General features: G+C 32.5%; 5 protein-coding genes across 5 annotated transcripts; 3 read left to right on the forward strand and 2 right to left on the reverse strand.

The window, feature by feature from the left end:
- The first annotated feature begins 1,503 nt into the window (after positions 1 to 1,503).
- Positions 1,504 to 6,489, forward strand: LOC123898480 (MLO-like protein 6). Its single transcript, XM_045949448.1, has 14 exons — positions 1,504 to 1,669; positions 1,782 to 1,839; positions 2,206 to 2,537; positions 3,038 to 3,098; positions 3,263 to 3,351; positions 3,466 to 3,540; positions 3,963 to 4,057; positions 4,166 to 4,215; positions 4,413 to 4,453; positions 4,587 to 4,760; positions 4,866 to 4,901; positions 5,200 to 5,267; positions 5,406 to 5,466; positions 5,919 to 6,489. Exons 1-14 carry the CDS (start codon positions 1,550 to 1,552, stop codon positions 6,408 to 6,410), a joined length of 1,752 nt encoding a protein of 583 aa, XP_045805404.1. The 5' UTR covers positions 1,504 to 1,549; the 3' UTR covers positions 6,411 to 6,489.
- A 1,023-nt stretch (positions 6,490 to 7,512) lies between these two features.
- LOC123897895 (protein transport protein Sec61 subunit beta-like) lies at positions 7,513 to 8,143 on the forward strand. The gene has a single exon (XM_045948712.1). The coding sequence runs from the start codon at positions 7,631 to 7,633 to the stop codon at positions 7,952 to 7,954; it is 324 nt and encodes a 107-aa protein (XP_045804668.1). The 5' UTR covers positions 7,513 to 7,630; the 3' UTR covers positions 7,955 to 8,143.
- A 1,182-nt stretch (positions 8,144 to 9,325) lies between these two features.
- LOC123899994 (exosome complex component RRP4 homolog) lies at positions 9,326 to 13,338 on the reverse strand. Its single transcript, XM_045951274.1, has 6 exons — positions 12,912 to 13,338; positions 12,772 to 12,817; positions 12,583 to 12,672; positions 11,049 to 11,114; positions 10,894 to 10,959; positions 9,326 to 9,992 (listed from the first exon to the last, which is right to left on the reverse strand). The coding sequence occupies exons 1-6, from the start codon at positions 13,166 to 13,168 to the stop codon at positions 9,534 to 9,536; spliced, it is 984 nt and encodes a 327-aa protein (XP_045807230.1). The 5' UTR covers positions 13,169 to 13,338; the 3' UTR covers positions 9,326 to 9,533.
- Positions 13,339 to 15,418: 2,080 nt separating this feature from the next.
- On the forward strand, positions 15,419 to 17,458 carry LOC123896616 (syntaxin-71-like). Its single transcript, XM_045946986.1, has 8 exons — positions 15,419 to 15,640; positions 16,034 to 16,159; positions 16,421 to 16,583; positions 16,672 to 16,757; positions 16,903 to 16,971; positions 17,069 to 17,113; positions 17,234 to 17,296; positions 17,378 to 17,458. Exons 1-8 carry the CDS (start codon positions 15,485 to 15,487, stop codon positions 17,456 to 17,458), a joined length of 789 nt encoding a protein of 262 aa, XP_045802942.1. The 5' UTR covers positions 15,419 to 15,484.
- Positions 17,459 to 17,913: 455 nt separating this feature from the next.
- On the reverse strand, positions 17,914 to 19,922 carry LOC123897955 (NAC transcription factor 29-like). The gene is made up of 3 exons (XM_045948790.1): positions 19,619 to 19,922; positions 19,224 to 19,510; positions 17,914 to 18,582 (listed from the first exon to the last, which is right to left on the reverse strand). Exons 1-3 carry the CDS (start codon positions 19,797 to 19,799, stop codon positions 18,076 to 18,078), a joined length of 975 nt encoding a protein of 324 aa, XP_045804746.1. The 5' UTR covers positions 19,800 to 19,922; the 3' UTR covers positions 17,914 to 18,075.
- Positions 19,923 to 23,583: the final 3,661 nt, after the last annotated feature.

Below are 23,583 nucleotides of genomic sequence, written 5' to 3' on the forward strand. Positions count from 1 at the left end.
TATCATATTATAGTTGTATTGTTAATTAAGAAGACAAAAAGTGAGAGACATATGTCAACAAATATTTCATATATATACACGTAAAAAAAGTATTCTGCTTAGAGTGAAAATAGGCCAATCCAATGGACAAAATTCCTTGATCTAGTAGTAAAGACCAACATTTTATGAAAAAATTATTTAGCTAAAAAGGATAGGCTTTTAGGTCATTAAACTTGTTAATTTTTTTGTCGTAGTGACTAAAAATTTCACTGTTAAGTTGGATAAGTGAAATGATTAGAGTCATCGTGAGTTTAACTCAGTTAGTAGGGGCATCGCACCATATGTGCAGGAGTTCGGGTTCGAACTCGGGACATTTCATTTATTCACCTTTAAGGTGAATTTTCTAACCACTATGCTAGTTGACAAAAAAAGTGAGATGATTGGAGTGCGAAACCTAACCCTTGCATATAATACAACGTTTTTGCCAATTGAACTAATCTATAGGTATATTAAACTTGTTATTCTATTTAAACTAAATATATGTTATGGTTAGTTACTTAATTAAAGATGTTAAAATGAAATATGTAGGTTAGCAAATCATATTATATTATATTTTCCTAAAAGCTAATACTCAAGTCTACAAATATCTATGACAAGCACGGGCGGCTCTGAATTTTAGGAGGCTCTGTGCAAAATATAAAAGTGGTCTCTTAATAAAAAAATATAATTTTTTTTTAAAAAAAAAATCGATTTAAATTGCATATAATATATATATATAAAAAAAACCATTCTTATTCTTTCTAAATATATAAATTATCAATATTAAACTAATTGCATTAAATCAAATGGGACAAGAAATACAAAATAATTATCTTTGTATATAACGTCAAAAAGGAACCTCCTAATCTAAGGTTAAATTTTATGCAAAGATTAAAATGGACTAGAGCCATATTTACGAGTATAGATAACTAATCTATTAATACTCATATGATATTTTATGAACATTAACAATATATAACTATTATTTTAGGGCCTAAAAATTAATCTATTAATATACATCTGATATTTTATAGGTATAAATAATATATAAGTAATATTATAGGACCTCAAAATTTTAAGTTGAGGCCCTCAAAATTTTGAGGCCCGATGCCGTAGCGCATCTTGCACATGTGTGAAGCCGCCGCTGATGACAAGTAACATGTTAGATTTAAATCATAATTTTTTAATCATATCAAACTTAGGTTTTGTAAAAACCTAAACTATTTCCATTCCAATCTTGTTAGGTTAGTTTATGCGTCAAAGGCAAAAGTCAACAACAAAAAAACACACCCTTGGATATAACTGGATTATTTTTTTCAACATAAACAAGAAAAAAAATGAAATCCCATTTTTTGTCCAAATCTCAATTTCTCATCCAATATTATATTAGAACATAGACTCCTCTAAACAACCTCCACTCATCATTAACTTATCATCTATATATTTATTATTATGCCTCAAAATTAACAAGTACATACAATTTGTTAAAATTGCTTGCAACATAATTAATTAAGAAGCAAATTAATTAACCATGGCAGGAGGTGGAGGAAGAAGCTTAACTGAAACACCTACTTGGGCAGTTGCAGTTGTTTGCTTTGTTTTACTTTCTATATCTATAATCATTGAACACATCTTCCACATCATAGGAAAGGTATACATGCACACATATAATTGTACATTTAAATTATTTAATTTATATACATCGACAATATATTTATTTAATTTGTGCATGTTCCATAAAAAAAAATTGTGCATGTGAGCAGTGGATGAAGAAGAAGCATAAAAGTGCCTTATACGAGTCACTTGAAAAAATCAAATCAGGTATGAAATTTGAATCATTTTTTTTTTAATTCAAAATAATAGTAGATAAACGGGCAACGAACTACGTCGCTATGTTAACCTTTTCTGAATGACAAAATGAATCATCCTAGAAATCTATGAAACACGGACAAAGATACGGATACCAGACACGATATGAACATTGACACGTCGACACCGATAATATTTTAAAAAAGTGAAATAATTATAAGTGTCGGTTTTGTGTTGCTATTGGACGCTGACGCGTGTTCGACATTAGAACACACCTAATTCAAGGAATGTTTGTGCTTTGTAGAAAACCACATCCATAAAATTTGAAAAAGTTATAGTATTATTATGTATTGAACATTTTATGTGTGTTAATTGCAGAGTTAATGTTATTGGGATTCATATCATTACTCCTAACAGTTGGAGAAGGTTTGATATCAAAGATATGTATATCAGAAAAGGTTGCAGCTACATGGCATCCTTGTAACAATAATGTAGATGAAGAAGAAGACCACGAAGCCGGTGGTCGCCGGAGATTACTAGCAAATCCCCGGCGTATATTGGCTGGTGGAGGAAGTGATAAATGTGAAGCTGAGGGAAAAGTAGCGTTTGTGTCAGCAGATGGTATTCATCAACTACATATATTTATCTTTGTGTTGGCTGTTTTTCATGTCGTTTGTTGCATACTTACTCTGGCTTTAGGCAGAGCAAAGGTATAAACACATCTTTTACTACTTTTTATTTAAGGTTAAATTATATTTTTAGCCTAACTTTCATAAACTCGAGATTTCAGCCTCATAACTTTCATAATATCATTTTTGACTCTTTAACTTTAGTCACTTTTGTAAAAAGCTAACCATCTACCGATTTTGACTAATTCAACACAGATGTGAATAGTTACTCACTTGTCACGTAGTATGTCTTGCCACATATGTTGACGTGTCACGTGAGTCGTTGTCCATGTGCCAAGACATGTTGGCGTGACATGCGAGTTATTGTTCATGTGTGCGTTGATTTGGTCAAAATCAGTGGGGTCAGCTTTTTACAAATGAGCGGGCCAAAAATGTTATTAGGAAAGTTATGTTGCCAAAATCACAAGGTTGTAAAAGTTAGAGAGAAAAAATGCAATTTAATATTTATTTAATTATTATAATTATACTATATGATTTATTTATCTCTTTGATACATAAATTGATTAATTATAACTCAATAGATGAGAAGGTGGAAAAGATGGGAAGAAGAAACCAAGACACCCGAGTACCAATTTTCACATGGTTAGTCAGACACATCTGCTATGAATTTTGCCAAATTACTATTATGAAGGAATGTGTTAAAGAAAGTGCTAATTAATTATTAATTAATGTTGTATATAAATAATTTTATATATATGTTAGGGGAACTCACATGATATATTTGGTGCATTATTTGTGTATGACAGATCCTGAAAGATTCAGATTTGCTAGTGAGACTTCATTTGGAAAAAGACACTTGAGTTTCTGGACTAAAAATCCTGTCCTCATTTGGATTGTAAGTCTAAGTGAAACTCATTTTTGAGCATTTTCATCATTTTATAAATTATAATACTAATTATATTTTACTAAATAAATTATTGTGTTTGTTATACTTAATTGCATTTTGCAGGTTTGTTTCTTCAGGCAATTTGTAAGGTCGGTTCCTGAAGTGGATTACTTGACCTTAAGGCATGGATTTATTATGGTAATTAATATTACCCCTACCAATTTCTATCATTTCTTTAGTTAGCAGTATTTTTCTCGTCAATGATGATCGAACTTAAGATCTTATTCTTAATACCCAAACTCCTGATTACTATGTTAAACCCAGTGAATTTCTTTAGTTAGTAGTATTCATTAATAAGGATTTAATTTGTATATATACTGATAGTGTAAAACTTTTTTGACACGTACATTCAATCAAATCACGACATGTAGATATTTGTTGAGATATTTCACGAACAAATCTATAAAAGTGACACTATAATGTGATTTAGTTGAATGCATGTGTAAAAATATTTTACACCGTCAATGCGTAGCAATTAATCTCCATTAATAATACTTGTTTGTTATGAAATTTATTTAACTAAATTCGACATTATTATTATTATTATCTTATAATTATAGGCACATTTGGCACCTCAAAGTCATGAGAAATTTGACTTTAGACAATATATCAAAAGGTGTTTGGAAGAAGACTTCAAAGTTGTTGTAGGAATCAGGTTATTCTACTTTATGTCTTTTTTCCCTTCTTTTCCTTTTATGATTTTTTATTTAGAAATTTAATACATTATTTATCAAGTATTGACTCCTCTCTTAATTTTTTTTAGTCCTCCAATCTGGTTCATCACAGTGTTCTTCCTCCTGTTCCATACTCATGGTAATTAGCAAATTGTACATCTTATAATAACTCATAATTAAGGTCAAAAATTTCACACATTATTATTATAGTTTAGTTTTCATATGCATTGTTAAAGTTTTAAAAAGTTTTATACTATCGGAATATCACAACTAATTATGTACGTGTGACTCAACAAGATTCTAATAAAAGTCAAAACGTTTTTAATGATCTGACAGGGTGGCACTCTTATCTTTGGCTACCATTTGTTCCTTTGATTGTAAGTACATGCAATGCCATAGCGTATAAACTAAATTAGTATTACATTAAATAGAGATTGTTGTTAATTAATGATATTTTTGTTTGAATAAAATATAAAAAAAATAAAATAATTTGATGTCCCAAAATTGTAGGTTGTCCTATTAGTTGGAACAAAGCTGCAAGTTATAATAACTCAAATGGGTCTTAGAATTCATAAACAAGGAATGGTTGTAAAGGGTGAGCCAGTGGTGCAACCTGGTGATGACCTCTTTTGGTTTAACAAACCTAGATTTATTCTCTTCCTTATTAATTTTGTGCTTTTTCAGGTAATTAAATTAAGCAATAACTTCAATTTAATTTTAAATATTAAATAAATACAGTGACTAACCAAAGTCTCTTGTGTGTTATTATTTGTACATTTATTGAAACAGAATTCCTTCCAGCTTGCTTTCTTTTCATGGACTGCAGTAAGTACTCCATATAAAAATTCATATAATATAGTTTTTTTTTATAACAATCATATAGTATAGTATTTTTTTTTAATCAAATAGGCTAGTGATTAGAATTTTACTATGCAATGTCCCCACCAGAATTTGACTATCAACTCGAGTCAAATAAGTGAGTATATCAGAGTTCGAACCTCAATCTCTACATATTACATGCAATATCCCTACCAACTGAGTTATTTGATTATGCACTTATAGGCTATTAGCAATGATGAAATCATGAAACTCATATTTTTGAATTGTTTGATTTTTTTTCTAGCTTCAATTTGGGTTGACATCCTGTTACAATTCACATAAGGATGGTGTGGCCATTAGAATTTCCATGGGGTGAGTCTCATAATATATTATATACACCCATTCATTCCCTTTTAACTTGCATTAAAAATATGTACAAAAAAAATATATGTGTCAATATTAGTATCAAGTTTATTGTATGCAATTAAATTAACTTGGATGATTTGGCAGAATCTTCGTTCAAATTCTTTGCAGCTATGTGACTCTTCCTCTCTATGCTCTCGTGACACAGGTAATATATACTATAATGAGATCTCATACTATAATATAAAATATGTTTATATACATATGAAAAATGAAAAACTTGGGAGTTTGGGCGGGTCATGGCTACCCCGGTCTTAAAGGAGATCCGCCCTTAACTTAATACTATATTTCTATTACTTTTCGTTATATAATATAATGATTTAAAATGACAGTAAAAATAGGGAGTCTCATTTTCTATGTATAAGAATGAAGTGAAATAAATATTCATATACATGCCGCTAAAAATAGTATTGACATGCATTATAATTATGGAAGACATACTTATGATACTTTTGACTAAAATGTCACATTATGTTCTAGTCCATGATAAATTTGGCTATTTTCTTTTCACTTATATTTAGTTATACTAACCCCTTTTCATTTTCAACTATTAAATAAATATCTTCTTCTTTTATTTATTTATTTATTTATTTAAATCAGATGGGTTCAACCATGAAACCAACAATATTCAACGATAAAGTAGCCACAGCTCTAAGGAATTGGCACCACACCGCAAGGAAGCACGTAAAGCAGAACCGTGAATCTGGGCATCAAAGCCCATTATCAATAACTCCGGCCCATTCAATGTCCCCGGCCCAAATCCTTCGTCATTACCGCAACGAAATGGACACACCAACAAGAATCAACTTTGATACCCCATATGAGTCATATTCACCCTCACCTTCCAACTCGCACCACCACAAGGTTGAGCCCAATGTTGCTTCTTCCAACTCAATTCGTTTTCTTGAAATGGAAATGGGTCACTTGGCCCATGATCAACAACAAGATGTCATTGAGCCCAAGCCTGTTTCTATGGGCTCGATTCTGGCTCAAGTTGAGATTGATGTCCAACAACACAGTGATGAATTTTCATTTTCTAAAATGGCAGCAAATCAAGCTGAGATTGATGATGCCCAACAACACAAAGATTGATGCCCTCATGTGTTCAAACACCCTCTAATATAAAAAGGATAATTTTAAGGGATCTATCACCTATGAATATATGAAAAGGTCTAAAGAACATATTTCAAAGTTTTTCATCAACAAAAAAAATTCAAATCAATTATAACAACTTTTGTGATGATGGTCATGGTAGGGCTTGTATAGTTCTTTGGAGACTATGGATTTTTTTTTTGAGAGCAATATCACTTCGGATGTACATGTACATTTTTGTGTCATTCGGCTTGTATAGGGCTTGTAATATTGTTTGATTTTTTTAGAAATGTTGGATAGATGAAGTTGCTCTTATATTATGTATTTTTCATCTTTTTATCAAATTGAAAATAATAAATAATTTTTGTTTTATGCTTTTATGTATTGAAAATAAAGGGTATTAGTAAAAGTAACTTTAAATGTATTTTCTATTCTCTATTTTTTTTTTATAAGCTATTCTCAATTTTTGTTGATTCACAAGTATAATTTGTCTATTTTAAAATTTGATTATATAACTTTTTTTTTTAATCAATATCATTCTTTTACACATGAATGCAAGATAAACAGATAACAAATTGCACTATGTTAATCATTTCTGAATGACTAAACCAATCATTTTGAATCTACATCCATAGAGGATAGACAACGTTGTTATGCAAGACACTTTGAACTTTCTTCAAAAGATCAATGCACCTGGTGCTAACAAAATAAGAGGTAGTTTAGTAAAAATAATAATTTTTTTAATAAGTGTGAAATGTGATAAATTTGACTATAAATAAGCCGGAGGGAGTACCACTCTTAAGTTGCAGCTATTACCGTGGTCTTCAACTATATTAAATGTTATTGTTCCTAAAATACTCCTGATTAATTGTCCACTTTTTAAGATGATTGCATATTTTCAATGCAAATTTAATATATTATAAATGATAGTTTAGTAAATACAACAATTTTGCTTACAAATAAGGCCAGAAAGCATATAAATCATCGCATAAAAAATAAATAAGATAAAAATTATGTTAAACGGTTAAATCAAAGTGTTTAATTTAGAGCTGTCTGATCATAAATCTGAGACTGAGGTTACCTATTGCGCGTAACTTCGTGAAGTAGCGTATAGAATCGGGATCCCTTCTTCAACTACTTCTTCCTCTAAAGTCTATTTTCACCCACTTTCCTTTCAATTTCAATTCTCTTTCTCAGGTTTCTTCTCCCACTCCTCCAACATGGCTAAAGGTGCATCTCAATCTCAATCATCAACTTCAACCGCCTCCCGTCCAGCTGGAGGAGGACTCGCTGCTCCTCGCGGCTCTGCTGCTGCAACCGCCGGCATGCGCCGTCGCCGTCTCACTTCCGGAAACACTACTTCCAGCGTCGGAGCTGGATCCAGCGGAGGTAGTAACATGCTGAGATTCTACACCGACGATGCTCCAGGTTTGAAGATATCACCTACGGTTGTGCTAGTTATGAGTCTCTGCTTCATCGGTTTTGTTACCGCTCTTCATGTGTTCGGGAAGCTTTACCGTTACAAATCTGGCGGTGGTGTTTGATTTCAAGATCTGAATCTGATAGTTTAGGTTTTGGATCTTGATTGATCTTTGATGATCATAGTGGTTTGTTTTGGTTTCTTTGTTTTGCATAATTAGAAACTTGCGTTTTGTTTATTTTGTGAATCTTTCTAATGCTTAATTTCACTGATCTATGTTTGGTTTAAGTTGAATCGCAATTTGCTTCGTTAATTTTGTTGCGTTATTTTGTTAATCATTTTCTGATTATGTGTTGATCAATGATTTCTTTGAATTTAGTTGAATCTATAAAATAGAACATTGCAAAGACGGAGTAGTTGTTTGATGAGGTTCCATTTAATCCATAAGTTTAATTTAATTAATGCATGCAGCTAGATTATGCATACTCATTAATAATGTGGCGGTGACACAACTCCATCCATTTCAAATAGTTTTATGTGGTTGGTTGCTTGCTTAGTTTTGTTGCGTTAAAACGTATAGAAATGTGACTTTGAAAATCTTCAATTTATCATGTTTGATTCAAGTGTTTTTTTTTGTTGGTACATTATTTGATTCAAGTGTATAAATTATGCACAAATACTTTGTATTCCAAGAAACATACACAACCTTTTCACTTTTTGTTTGAATGTTAAAGGGTGAGAATTTTACATTCTCATAAAATTAGGGAGTTTGATCCTTTCATTCTCAATTTCTCCATATATATCTACTTTTTCTCTCTATCTGTCTTAATTTTTAATCCCCTCTTCATTCAAAAATAATAAATTAATCATGAGAGAGGATAAAATTAAAAAGATAGAGAGAAAAGAGAAAGATGCAGAGAAAATGAAAGGAGAGATCCAATTTGAAAAATAAGGGATGCACCACTCATAGCTCCTCCACTCAATGAATTTAATTTATATGCACCGTCAGTGAAATGTTATTTTACACATACGTCCAGTAATATACCAACATATCATGTATGATATTTAAAAACACATGATGTGTCACATTCATTAAATGATATGGCAACACATCATTAGATGCATGTGTAAAAAATCTTTACACTAAAAATCCACAACAATTAAACTCTTTAAAAATATTCCTGAAAAATTAAATTACTTACCAAATAAATTCACCGGTAATAAGTAATATTTTCCGGTTAATAATACTAACATGGCAAATCATGTTGGAATCCTAGGTGAAAAATGTTTTCACATTTAATATCAAACAATACCTCAAATAGAGTTGCATCTATTATCTACGGAAAACAAATAAAAACATATTTTTAGTCTTTATTTACAAAGTAATATTTTAATCCTCAATTCTAAAAATTACCTTTTTAAAAATTGTACCAATGATCAGACCAATAACATCATCAAGTCATGATTAAAATGGTTCATTTGTGGTCAAATTGGATAACAAATAAATAAATTTAAAAATTATAATATATATGTAAATGTAAAAAATCAAAATGGGTTAAACCAACTGTAGTTAGACAATGATTGAATGGATTTTATCCGATTCAACCAAATTACAATGTAATTGAAATCAAACCAACTAAAGAATCGGAGGATTTCCGGTTTAGTTCAATTTGATTTTTAAAATATTAGTTCAGTTTCACAATCTACCGCTTCCTTTTACTTGAGCTTCTCCTTTCTGCCTCTTTTTCGGCAACCAGAACACAAAACTCAGAACCAAACATGTCGTGTATATCAAGATTTGCAGAAATGCTTAGATCAATAACTTCCTTGATGCTTTCCAATGTTATAGTGAATCCTAAAGTGGATAATACTCTAACAGCATTAGCAGCTCTGCATATGTAATTTCTTGTCTCCAGTGCCGTATAGTTTTTATCTTGTTCTTCAAGACTGACAGAATTTTCATTTGGAATTAACACTTGTGGATCAGATAGGTTCACTGGATCTTCTACCATGACATCTCTGGCTTCAACGTGTTCCCCGACCCATACGAATCCATTACAACCAAGTATTAAATCAACATCAAACTTCTCCAGATGATGGAAATGCTGTTTCTGTCTCTTCACTAAATACGGTGCGACTGTAAGCAGTTGACCAGCATTAAGCTGCAATATGTAAAATTGAAACAAATTTTAAGAACCTAAAATGTATTACAAAGTTAGACGCCATACATAAAATTACTATAAGCGCCATAGCTATCAAAATGTGTATTTACCCCCTCATTTCAGGATTATATTTGCATTACATCTCAATCATAAACAGGAAGTTGTAAACCGCGTAGTTTTATACTCCCTCCGTCCCAATATATAAGACCCTCTTTGACTAAATATACTGTTGTGCACAAATAGTAACAGAAGGTAATAATAACGAAATTGCAAACAATAAGAACACAAGAAGTTTGATAACGGAGTTCCCCTTAGGTACGTCTCCGGCTGCAGAATTCGCTACAGCTCGTTTCTATTAGATGAAAGAATGAATTAGGGTTTCAGTGTTACAAGCGGTATATATAATATCAATAGAATGACGTAAATACCCCTGCACCATATGAACCATACTCAACTCCGGGCCGGGCCGCTAGCTCAGCTCCGGGCCGCCCCCAGCCTCTTCCTGATGCATATATGAACCATACTCAACATATACTATTCATTAATCTTATATTGACCGTATTTTTTTTTTAATGACATATAGATGTAAACATTAACATATGAGATCTTGTTTGATTTGTGTTGATGAGTATTTTCAAAATATCAAGTTTTTATAATTTTTACAAATAGACAATTAAAGATATTAGTGATCAAAATTGTGCATTGAAATACGTGCAGTGGTCAACTAGATCTTATATTTTGGGACGGAGGGAGTATTTGTAAGCAACAACGCCCATATGAATAAGAGTTTCCATTGGTACTATTCCCTACTGGAAACTGTATATAACTGACTATCATTTTTTGGGGGAAATAATAAGCAAGACGATAAAAGAAATGTTTCATAAGTTTCAAGACTACAAACCTTTCCATATTTTTGACTTCTTGCTTGAAGGTGTATGTCATCATGCTGAGAACGTCGAACTTCAGCCTGTGGACATGTACATAATTTAGGATACTAGTCAACCATTATTTCCATCATAAAAGTAAGTAAATTTTAATAAACTTGACTGCACTTACACAAATGACATCTCCCTCCTCAAAGATACGGCGCATGTTTAACTCATCCACGGCTGTCCTTCGCCTCTAGCAGTGGAAAGAACATTTTTGAATGAGTGAATTTCAAGCTTAATTGGAAAGAAATACAACAGTATGCTATGGTATATACGAAGAAAAAAAAATGGCAAAAAACCCAATCAAGTACTTACAAAACTGAAGGCGGTTGTGTAGGATACCTATTTTTGTGCTTATCAAAATTTCAAAAGGACTTAACTACTTGTTAAGTGATGACAACCATAATTGTTTTGAAATCAGCATTTGTACCCCTCACATTTTTCTATTACCTTGTTTGGAGTTTAAACTTTAAGTATTATTTAGACCACAATTACAGTTTATTTATGCAAGCATAAAAAGTTACAGCTGAATCAGCTTAACTACTTCATGAAAACTGAAATCAGCTGTAACTACTTCATGAAAAGTGAAAACAGACATTGATGACCATCAAATCAAAAGTTGACGCAAACAAAGTAGTTAAAATCGAGATTTATGCAAAATTGGGAAATTTGGAATCGTAACAGATTATACAAAACTCAAAAAACTCATTTATGCATATAAAATAGCACATGTAAGATAAAGAAAAAACGTAAATCACACTTGAAATACTTATTTAAATTCACAAGCATGTCAATAATAAAGTCTTACAAACTATTAACTGAACTTCGACCAGACCTAAACATCATCATCAACTCCGACCACTGCCATCAGCTCAACTCCGACAACCGCAATCGGAGTATGAAACAGATGATTTTTTTCCCTCAGTATACTACACATTTCATCCACTATTGATGACCGTCTCAAGGGGTTTCTCTTCCCATCAACCCACTGCACCTTAAATTTCATTGGATTAATTCGCATGATAAAGACTATTCTCAGTAACCAGCCTCACCACTTCTGAGACTTAACTTTGAGCCCCAATCTTATACTATTATTACTACTATAAACATAATCAATACCTCTGCTGGTTCAAAATCACAGTAAAGCTCAGACACAACATATCAAAGGCTGTTCATTGATCGCAGGATCGTACGACCCCACAAGGTAACTTGCGATCCTACCAACATCAATGTTGGGGAACTTGCCCCTGCAACTAAGAGCTTCACATAATCCCCAAATCTGTCCTAAGGCACTGTTCCCATATTCTACAGTTACAGAATATCCTAGAATCAATTCATCACAAATCCAAAACTCATTAACTGAAATACTCATTATGAACTGCTTATACGCAACTACTTTATATAAAATCTATACTAAATACATATATGACTCTTGTTCACCTATTCTTCCACTCAACAATTACATTATCCTATGGCAACAAAGCGGCAAAAAAACTAATCAACGCTACCAATTCTATTACACACAGTAATAAAAAATCATTTAAATTCTCATCTGCACACTAATCTGCTTTTCTTCTATTTTTTCCTCTTTCAGACATAACTTCCAACTATAAAATTTCTTAAACATTATTCATTTGGAAAGATACTGTAATCGCAAATACCTGTACACCGTCCGGCATATTCATAGCAGAAAGCATCAGATAAGCATTTTGGCTGCAATTAATATCCAATCTCCAACATTTTTGAGCAACCTACACAATACATCAAACAATAACATTACTATAGTGAAACATTATCAACAATATCAACATTATCAAATGCACAAAACAGTTGAAACTATGAAATTTTACCTCAACTACACGCCCTATAACAATATCACCATCCTCAGGTTTATACCTAAAATTCAATCACAAGATTCCATTAACAAACAAAAACATAACAATTGAAAAAACTGAACAAATTAAGAAGCAAAAATCGAAATTAAAATTACCTTGAGCGTAAAGTGCGAACATAAACGAGTTTGTTAACACGCTCAACAATACCACACAGAGTGGCAACGACTTCACCGTTATGATCGGTGGTTCCGTGTCCCTTGAGTACGCCGTCTTCGTGGTTGACGGAGATGGAATCGGATATGGTGACTGAAGAATCGGAATTTGGAATTGAAGATTGAGATTCTAGAGTTTCTAGAACTTTCTGGAGACGGAGCTTCTGAGTTTGATTGAGTTGTAACTGAATTTCTCTCATGTCTATTACGCTCTGTTGTGAGATAGTAAGGGATGGGAAAAGAAAAGGTTAGATAAACCCTAACCCTAGAAGTAGTTAGTTAGGGAGTGAGGTGAGGAGGAAGAGAGCGGCGGTGCAGTGGCGGGAAGGAGGGAGTGAGGGTTGTTGTGACTTGTGTTAAAAATTGATTTGATTTGATTTGATGACATGTAATAATCTAAAGAGTTTAATTGTTGTGCACCGTCGGTATAAATATTTTTTACACATATATTCAATGACGCGTTGCCAAATCATTTAATGAATGTGACACATCATGTGTTTTTAATTACCATACATGATGTGTCGGTATATTATTGGACGCATGTGCAAAATAACTTTAGACCGACGGTACATATGAATTAAATTCTAATCTAAAAACAAATTGTAACTTATATAGAAAAAAAAATAGGGATAAAATTAAGAAATATCTTTTATCTTATTTATTTATTTATAACATATAGTATTTATATATACGCAAAATAATTACACTTGAATAAAAGGCAAACGAGCAACAAGCTGCGCCGCTACCCATTTTTGGATCGCAAAACCAACACTATTAAACACTACATCGTGATACCTAGGAGACACCACATTGCTATGCATGTGTAATAAAAATCAGACCCACCAATTATATTTAATTGATAAATACCAAATTTATATCCAACAGCATGACTCTTTAAACTCTTTTCAAAGTAGTCGCAGCCTTTTGTGCTAGAAAACCAAAAAAGTGTCAAATGCGAAAGGTATAAACAGAACATGCTCTCTCATATTTGACCACTTTATTTGAAGCAGCTTTGAGGGTTTTCTGTCCTACAGTAAAATCTCCAATCGTCAATCCCACAAGTGGATAAACTCCAGTCAAGTCCACACATGCATGTTTCCCCCTATCCAACCGTGCACCAGAACATCGGGTGCCTCTAGTTTTTTAATTGTTTTTAATTCGTCATTTATTTTATAAAAGTGTACAAATTAATCTTTATCATTTTTTTTATACATGCTCTTTATTTTTATAAACACACGAGTTGCTCTTTTCAGTCTTTCGACAAAATAAATTATTGTCATAAGAGTTTTTTTTTTTTTTTGGTTTACAATGAGCTGGAGATCGAACTCATGATCTATAATGTACTATCAAAATTCTTCATCACTAGATCAAACCCAATAGCTTAAAATTGTTTTTTTTGAAATCCAACGAATTTTGAATAATTTATACGTGGGTCATCACTCATCAATTCCCCATTATTATTATATATTATATAAAAAGAGCGTTAAACAAAATACCAGTTTTTCTCTAATTTTCATTGTAAAGAGAATTTAATGGTGATGATTTTAATGAGGCGATAATGGTTATTGATCTTAATTGCAAATGATAAGTGGTAATTTTTTGGTGTCAACATATTCTTTTCATCCGTATGATGATTTTGTACTCTAACTTTACTTAAAATATAAAAAAAAAATTGTAAAGAAGTTCATTTATGTTTACGAGCAGTTTGATTGTCTTGTTGTTGGATTCTCCGGAAGGAAGGAAAGAAGCAATAAAAATTTTGCTCATAAATTTTTTTTTGTGGTGATGTTAGATAGGGTGAAAAGATTATCGTGGTGGTGGTTGAAGTCTAGAAAAAAAGTTGTCATTATGATTTGAATATGTGGTGGTTAAATTTATTGTCTTGTCTAAGATGTTGATGGTTTCTTGGATGTTGATGTGCTTACATTTTTTGTAGCTCTTGTTAAATTCATTATACTTAAGTTTATTTTAATATATAGCATATTTCTTTGACTTCTTAAAAAAAAATATAGAATTTGAGAATGAGTATATTTTAATGTCGAAACTTATAGTTCATTTTATGAAAATGAAGATTTTTCTTTAATTATTAATTAAATTAGTCACAAGAATCAAACACTTTAATTGTGGATAAATAAAAAAAATGAGTTTAAACTTGTACCTCAAATCCTCAATAATATATCAAATGTCCTATACATCCCTCTCAACACATTTTTTTTTCTAAATAAAACTCTTTTCAATCTCAAATATATATTATTTTTAATCATGTCAATGTTATTAAGAAAGTCAATACTATTAGGAAAATAAGAAGGATAAAATAGAAAGAAATATGAACATGCATGCCACGATGTCATCTTGTCCACAAATAACTACTTCACATACCCGTTCTATACGCTCAACCCCTGATCTCCAATTGAGATGGAACACTCTAAACTACTAACACAAACACAGACATACTTAAAACTTTCTCCTTATTTTTCTCAATTTCCCTTTTGAGGAGAACAAAAAAACCAAACACAATGTCTGTCATCGACATTCTCTTCCGTGTCGACGAGGTTTGCAAAAAATATGACAAATACGACATTGACAAACAGCGTGAACAGAACGCTTACGGTGATGACGCATTCGCTCGTGTCTATGCCGTGGTTGATTCCACCATTCAACAAGCTCTCATTGTTTGTTCCCTTATCTCCCTCTCTTTTTTATCTTCTTGGTCTTTATTCTATGAAGCACAAATATGGACACCAGATACGACACTCACACATAATACTGGACACATGACACAACACTGATAATAATTTGAGAAAGTGTCATAATTGAATGTAATGATAAGTGTTGGTGTCAGACACAAACACTGGATGACACCAGGACACATGTAATTCGAGGAGTGTCCGTGCTTCATAGTCTTTTTTTACCTCAAACCCAATTGCATGATGATGCAAAGTTTGAATATTTTGGCTTCAAAATGTAAAATGATAACGAAAATTATGACCCTTTGATGTTATGTGATGAAATAAAATAATGACCCTATGATGTTATTGAAATTTAATTCAGTTGTTTCAATGTAGAAATCTGAGGCTGCTGCTAAGGAGAGTAACAGGGCAGTTGCTGCAGCTTGGAATGCTGAGGTTCGTAGAGCCAAGGGGCGATTGATGGACGAAGTTCCTAAACTTCGTAAGCTCGCTAATAAGAAGGTGAGGTTTGTTTTTAAGTTACTATTATAAGCCACTTTTGTAAGCACGAGTATGATACGATATCTAATGTTTGAGGAGATGTATTATTATATCTTTCCTTGGTACTACTCCGGTTTCAACGACAATACTTTTTCAATGAATCTAAAAAGTCAAATTTTGCTTATATATGAAACTGGAGGGAGTAGTGTTTTATGCATTATGTACTAGCCTTCATTGTTACGAAAAATTGCGGTCAAATATGGCTAATCCTATCAGTAACAGGCTAAAGGTCTAACAAAGGAAGACATAGCCATTCGTCAAGATCTTGTTCTTGCATTGCCAGAAAGAATCCAAGCAATACCAGACGGCATTACATCTGCTGCTAGTCATACCGGAGGATGGGCAGCTACATCAGCTCATCCGCATATCAAGTTTGATTCACCAGGTAATCGTCGTTGCAGATACGAAATACATTTTATTGAGACGTATGGATTATGAAATAACGGTGTTTTCTTCATTTATTCCAATCTCAGAAGGACCTGTTGACAGTGATTATTTCAGTCATAGTGAAGAATCCAGTCAGTTTCGAAATGAATATGAAATGCGCAAGTTGAAACAGGTGCACCAGATTTCTGCTTTACTTCATTTTACTGTTTTTATGCTAAAGCAGAAAGGATTTGAGTTTCTTAGTTATTTTGTTTTATGGTAATTCTCACTGGCTGGTCTACTGTATTCATGAATGATTCCGATTTTGATATCTGCAGGATGAAGGGCTTGATATCATATCAGAAGGATTAGATACTTTGAAAAATCTAGCACTTGATATGAATGAGGTTAGTTATGAATCTAGTCTTTCGTAATTCCATTCGGAAATGTTGGATTTTAAGAGGATAATCATTTTCTCTTCTTTTTCTCATCAACCTTGTTCAGGAATTGGATCGGCAAGTTCCTTTAATGGATGAAATTGACTCAAAGGTAAAATAGTTATTAATTCGATCTTTTTATTTTTCGTTCTACTTTCGCAAATAGTGTTGCAAGTATGTTAACAATAAATACATTACAAGATGTTCTGTCCTTGGCATGATTATTATACAGGTGGATAGGGCAAACAGTGAAGTGAGAAACACTAACTTAAGGCTGAAGAAAACTATCACCGAGGTAATTGACACGATTATTGAGCTCGTCTTTATGTGAAAATTTGCTAGCTTATATTGAAATGCAATTTTGTTTCCTCTCCAGATGAGGTCCAGTCGAAATTTCTGCATCGACATCACTCTAATGTGTGTTCTTCTGGGAATCATTATGTGGTTATACAAGTAAGTCCGATATCCTGCTCCTGGTCACCAAGCATTCTAATTCAAAACATGGTTCGCAAATCGCAATAACAATATCTTCTTTTTGTTTCAGTGCACTAAAGTGATTTGATCTCAAACTTTCCCTTGTTTTGCTGGTTGTGCTATCAACGTATTGCATCCTTACACTATCCGAGGGATTTCGGGTGTAATTTTCAAACGGTCAGCCTGGATGGCAACATATATATTATCAATATATTATGTAACTCTCTAATCTATTGATGTATTAAATCTTCACTTGGAAATGTCATCACTCTTTTGAATAACATCTATACACAACTTAAAAGATCGATATTTATCAATAACACAACTCCTATAGGTTGGAGGAATAGAAATTGTATTTACAAATTCTCATTGCTAAGTAGGATACAAGGAATTTCATGAATACATACATGGAAACTTCTTTATCTAGTTATTCGCCATATGTTACAGGTAGCAATAATCATAACAATACATAAAGAAATAGAGCAATAACTCATTTGAACTTTTGAGACCTATTGTCTTTCCGGTTATTTCTATACTTCGAAAACTAACTATGAAATAAAGGATTCTTGACTATTCTATAGTCAGTGCGCCTTGCCTTCATCACTGCTGGTATCTTTCTGCAAAGTTTAATTCGTTTAGCGCTTTAAAATCGATGCTAGGAGATTTGTCTATTTTGTTTACAGTGTTGAACCTACTGTTAAAAGAAATTAGATTTTCAAACTGATCATCATCCTCAATAGATTTCCTTTTCAGTGAGTTGAAGTAACATTCCAAAGAAGGGATTGAAGTTTGAGAATTCACTTTATTGAAACCTTCTTCATAAACTGATGTTAGATTATCTCCTTTGCTTCCATCAAAGCTGAAACTTGACATGTTCTCAGTTGGAGGTATAACTCCACCAACAAGAATAGATGCTATGATCTGATAGTCTTTGTACTGATAATCTGTGATCATGTCGGCTCTAAAGTTCGTGTTTGCTGGGCGTTGTTCTTCCACTTTCGGTAGGTTTACTGGCATGCTTGGTTCGCAAGGAATCTCTTGATTCTCTGATAAATTCTTCATTGAGTAGCCTCTATGTCGAACCCGACACAATACCCAGTCATCCAACTGTGACAGCAGAGAAATGCTTATTATTGCATTGAGTCTGCTATGAATTTATTATTGTCATTTAAAATCTCATTATTGTCATTTAAAATCTCATTCAAGTTTATAAGATTGAACTATTCATTACTTAAGGCCTATTTGGATTGATTTATTTGAGCTTATGTGCTAGCATAAACACTCGTAAGACTCCCTGGGATAGCTTATAGAAACAACTTATGACATGTCAATAGTTGTTTTCAGCTTATTTCCATAAGCTCTTCAAGATAGTTTATGAAAACTATTAAGAAGCCCCACATCGGTTGCGAGAATGGTTGCAATCCGCACCTTACAAGACATTTTAAGTTAGAGCCAACTCTCAAATTCTAAGATAGTATCAGAGCCTCCTTCATGGTCCGCTGGGCCGTCTACTATCAAGTTTCTGATCGGGCAATCCACAATTTATATTCGCGCCCCAAGCCCAATAGCGCTGGGCACGAGGGAGTGTGTTAAGAAGTCCTCACCTTACAAGCCGGTTTTGTATGGTTGAGTTAGGCCCAACTCTCAATTCTAAAAAACACAACTTATAACTTATATTACACACAAACACTTACATGATAGGGTTTATGCTATAAACACTTAATTAAGTTGTTTATCTAAACACTTACCCGCATCGAACCTTTTAGTCTGAATGATTTTGTAGTTGTGTCAACCAACCTATACTCATTCATGATCCAATCTGTCTTTGAACCCTTAGGAGGTCTACCTGAATAAAACACAAGAGCTTTCTTCACTCCTATATGCTTTGATCCACAAGAAGAAATTATTGGCTTATCAGTTCCAGTTGCTTTCCAGTATCCTGAAGCTGCTGTTCTATTCGGCCTTAATCCATTCGGGTACTTTCGGTCTCTCGGACTAAAGAAATACCATTCTCCCTCCCCAAATAAAGACTTCTCTGCACAATCACAACAAAAACAAAAGCAAAAACAAAAAGATTCATTTTCTTGAGCTACAAGATTTGGTAAATACTAAGAATTAATACAAAGAGAGTGAAATAACAGACTTGGTAACTCCCATGGATTATACTTATAGAGATCAATTTCAGCTATAATAGAAGCTGGAAGCGGACGCGACTTGATTTTGTTTTGCAAGTAATGAACTATGAGTTCTTCATCAGAAGGATGGAATCGAAAACCGGGCGGAAAAATGTAACTAGATTTGGATCCCTTTTGTTGTCCCTCCATCAAAGAATTTTATGCTTTGTTTTTGACAAAGGAGAGAACAATGCAATGGAATCAAAATGTAACGGTAATACCTATTTAGCTTTGTTTAAATAAGAGAGTGAAGTGTTTTTGGCATTATATAAGGTTTTAATCCCATGCAGATAGTAAAACATTATGGAGAGGAATTAATTGGTTGCATGTAAAGTTTGAAAGAAGAAAACATAGAAACCAAACAATTTGTTTTTATTCAATGAATTGATATTCAGCATGAAAGATGCTGATAGTATATTATCTGCTTAATACCTTACCTTATTAGCACAATGTATTAATTGTGCTATAAATTGAGCTTTGCAAAAAATTATATATAATTAAGTTTAATAATTGATATTGTGTAGCATAATAAGTTAGTGTAGTCACTTTCATATAATTGTATTGTAGATGGTATGTGTACTGTGAAAAAACAATTGTTACCTAATTAACTTGATACTGACTCTAAAAATTAATTATATAATTTGCTTGTAAACAAAATTTTGCTTATGGGACCTTTGGCTTTAAGGTTTTCTTATTGTTTTGTCAAGTATTCAAGTTTAAGTTATAAGAGCAAACAAGAATTGACACTATTATCATTCCAAAAACACCCTTCAAATTTATTGTGGCGATGAAATGATTATTTTTTGCGCATGAACATGAACAGTTGAACACTGACACGGATATCAGACATGACACGAACACTTACCCGTCGAACCAATAATAATTTTTAAAAAAAAGGACATAATTCAATGTAATTATAAGTGTCGGTGTCCGACATCGACACATGTCCGACACGGGACACACCAAATGTGAGAAGTGTTTGTGCTTCATAGAATTATTGTATTATAGGTCTGAGGCGTTCGCCGACTTTGTTAATAACTAATTTTTTATTTTTTTTTTCTAAGAAACTATAATCATATTGAATGAGATGATGAAAGTCTCTTCTTCTTGGACCAGGATTCCATGCATTTGATTTTTGGGTGCAGTCGTGCAGTCATTTCATTTATAGCCGTCCGATCAAGATCGGACGGTTATGATTTAAAACTGTATTTGTTAACTGAATTTATTTAAACCGTTCGATTGTGATCGGACGGCTATAAACCAACTGCATTGAAATTTTGACTGCACATGATTCATTTCCCTTCTTCTTTCTACCAAACTTTTTTCACAAGATTGAGTTTCAAATATCGCCGAAGTCATAATGTGGGTTTAGTTTCACTTGTAGTAATAACATAGTCTTGGTAATTAATATTCCAATTGTTTGTAGGTGTTAAAGTCTCACATCGATGTGAGATTTCTTAATAAAATCGTCTTATAAGATGATAATTGTGTCTCACTTATAAACACATATTCAGGTCATCTCGCAAGCGATGTGATTTTTAACCGTATTTTTCCAACAACAGCCAAATTGTGTCAGATATGCTCTCGAGAGCTTTGTGGCATAGGTTTCACCGCTCAGACCGTGTCCTCTGAGAAGAACTACTAGTACGTGACTTGTTGTCTTATTGCAAAAAACATGATAAAACTTTTTTATTCTTGAAATTGTTCATGCATTTTTGTCACTCCCTTAAACTTATTCGTTTCAACATTTTCTGTCCTCATAAGCTTCATGCACGTTACGAGGGGACTACATACCTATACTACACTTTACATGATGAGAGTGTGACATTTTATTATTATTGTATATAAAAAAAAAGTGAAACATTTTGTTATTTTCCCCTTTTTTCTCCTTGTTGGTTTTTGATGTTTCAGTTTTAGTTGTGTTTTTTTTTTTTTTTCTCTCCTTCTGTTGGCTTTATTGTGTGTTCTTGAGTATTTTTTTGTACGAAATTTCTACCGTCTCAATAGTGATTAATTTTCGTTGAAGAACCTGTAAAACACAAAAGGTAAATTCTCTTTTCACAGCATTTTCTTTACAGACAAAAATTAGAGATGGATCGAACCACTGACCACTTACTTAAGAAAATGAAAACTCTTATCACTTGATCAATTCATTGTTGGTAAATAGACCTAACACAGGCCAAAAAGGGAAATTAATTAATAATTGTACTTACTACATTTTAAATTTTTAATAACTTTTGCACCAACATTTTGGTCTTACAAACAAACCGATAAAACCCAGGTTTTGAATTTGTTGGCGAGCAATGAAAGCAGCATTAGATTGGAGCTTACTTAGCACAATTCGTGAATAATCCATAGACCGGACATGTTCATGTTGACTGGAAAAACTTAGTTCCAATCGATTAAGATTGTCATTTTTCGACCATTTTTATGATCCTAGATTCCTAGGTAGGGGAATTTCATGCGTTCATCCCTAAGCTAGTACTAACTGCCAAGCATTTACACACACACCCCACTGAGGTCCTCCAATTATTCATCAGAGTTGTCTTTTCTCCACAAAAGAAATTTGGTTCTTTGCTGGTTGCGTCACCATGTGTTTGATATGCTAAAAAATAAATAAGGAACTGAACAAGCAACTTCAACAGTATTGTTTTTGGTTTCAAAACTGTTTTTGGATTGGACAAACTGAGGCTAAGAGATTGGACAAAAATTGAAATTCTTGTCCCCCATTTAACCACGGGACAAAAAAAAAACTTGACCACAATACAATTGTTTGTCCTCTGCTGCATAAATTGTCTAAAATATCAAAATAATCTTTTGACCGTACGAAACATCTTACAAGATAAAATTTTATCAACACCTTAAATTTTGTCTTGTGTTGTTTTGTATTGTACTGTCCTGCATTGTTTTGTCATGTACTTATATTTTGCACATCAAACGGACCCTAAATAGCAGATAACATATGAAGCAAAGACTCCGACACAGACACCTGACACGAACACGTCGACACTACTAATGTTAAAAATATAGGATCACCGACACCGCCACATATTTATAAAAGATCTAAATTAAGAATCAAAATATATAATGTGCATCTAAGTTGAGCAAATCTTTTAATTAAAAAAAGTTAAAGAGTCCCGAGACACTTGATAATCATATTAAAAAAGGAAATTAATGATAAAGATAAATCCCTTATTAATGCTACTAATTTAGTTTAGAAAATCTATCGTGAAAAAAATTATTTTAGAAAGTTATAGAATATTTTGGAACATCAAAATACAAAGGCTCTGTTTGGTAAGGCCAAATATTGAGCTTATAACTTATAAGCTATAAGCTCTGTTTGGTAACAGTTTTTAAGAAAGAGCTTATAACTTATTTTTCAAACGCTATTTCAAGTAGCTTATGAGTTTATAGCTTATCATATTTTCTTCCAATTTTACCTTTATCATCTTACTTGAAAAAATTAAATATTAATTAAACATATCTTTTTTATGTCATTTCACACTTATAAGCTAGCTCAACCACTAATTTTACCAAATAATACAAATTCAATCAGATAGCTTATTCGTTATAAACTAAAAGCTAACTTATAAGCTATCCGCTATAAGCTCATCCGCTATTAGCTTATCAACTATCCGTTATTTTTTACCAAACAGAGCCAAAATAGACACGATAAATTCACTAACACTTTTTTTTTTTTTTGACAAATTCTAACAATTTTTTAATAAAGGACGAAGAGAGTAGTTCAAGTTGCACTTTGAAAAAAATTGAGAAATGATAAATCATCACTCCTCTATCGTGTTGCCCTCATGGTTCATCATCTCTCCCTTGTTCATCATCAAGCATTTTTCGCTCATTATCGCTACTTCCTAATAAATTTTCATCATCCTCAATATTTGCTTTCATCGTCTTCCTTTCAAAATGTCACATTTAC

This window comes from Trifolium pratense, linkage group LG7, assembly GCF_020283565.1.
Source record: "Trifolium pratense cultivar HEN17-A07 linkage group LG7, ARS_RC_1.1, whole genome shotgun sequence".
Lineage (NCBI taxonomy): Eukaryota > Viridiplantae > Streptophyta > Magnoliopsida > Fabales > Fabaceae > Trifolium > Trifolium pratense.

What these genes read in the sequence shown, in the direction of transcription:
- LOC123898480 (XM_045949448.1), top strand. Translation starts at nt 1,550, where the DNA reads ATGGCAGGAGGTGGAGGAAGAAGCTTAACTGAAACACCTACTTGGGCA. An exon ending in AAAGTTGTTGTAGGAATCAG is followed by an intron (nt 4,058 to 4,165) that starts GTTATTCTACTT and finishes AATTTTTTTTAG; the next exon opens with TCCTCCAATCTGGTTCATCA. An exon ending in CCTCCTGTTCCATACTCATG is followed by an intron (nt 4,216 to 4,412) that starts GTAATTAGCAAA and finishes ATGATCTGACAG; the next exon opens with GGTGGCACTCTTATCTTTGG.
- LOC123897895 (XM_045948712.1), top strand. Translation starts at nt 7,631, where the DNA reads ATGGCTAAAGGTGCATCTCAATCTCAATCATCAACTTCAACCGCCTCC.
- LOC123899994 (XM_045951274.1), bottom strand. Translation starts at nt 13,168, where the DNA reads ATGAGAGAAATTCAGTTACAACTCAATCAAACTCAGAAGCTCCGTCTC. An exon ending in AGGAGGGAGATGTCATTTGT is followed by an intron (nt 10,960 to 11,048) that starts GTAAGTGCAGTC and finishes ACATGTCCACAG; the next exon opens with GCTGAAGTTCGACGTTCTCA. An exon ending in GAAGTCAAAAATATGGAAAG is followed by an intron (nt 9,993 to 10,893) that starts GTTTGTAGTCTT and finishes TACATATTGCAG; the next exon opens with CTTAATGCTGGTCAACTGCT.
- LOC123896616 (XM_045946986.1), top strand. Translation starts at nt 15,485, where the DNA reads ATGTCTGTCATCGACATTCTCTTCCGTGTCGACGAGGTTTGCAAAAAA. An exon ending in GTAAGCTCGCTAATAAGAAG is followed by an intron (nt 16,160 to 16,420) that starts GTGAGGTTTGTT and finishes TATCAGTAACAG; the next exon opens with GCTAAAGGTCTAACAAAGGA. An exon ending in TGAAGAAAACTATCACCGAG is followed by an intron (nt 17,297 to 17,377) that starts GTAATTGACACG and finishes TTTCCTCTCCAG; the next exon opens with ATGAGGTCCAGTCGAAATTT.
- LOC123897955 (XM_045948790.1), bottom strand. Translation starts at nt 19,799, where the DNA reads ATGGAGGGACAACAAAAGGGATCCAAATCTAGTTACATTTTTCCGCCC. An exon ending in TAATCCATGGGAGTTACCAA is followed by an intron (nt 19,511 to 19,618) that starts GTCTGTTATTTC and finishes GTGATTGTGCAG; the next exon opens with AGAAGTCTTTATTTGGGGAG. An exon ending in GACTAAAAGGTTCGATGCGG is followed by an intron (nt 18,583 to 19,223) that starts GTAAGTGTTTAG and finishes CTGCTGTCACAG; the next exon opens with TTGGATGACTGGGTATTGTG.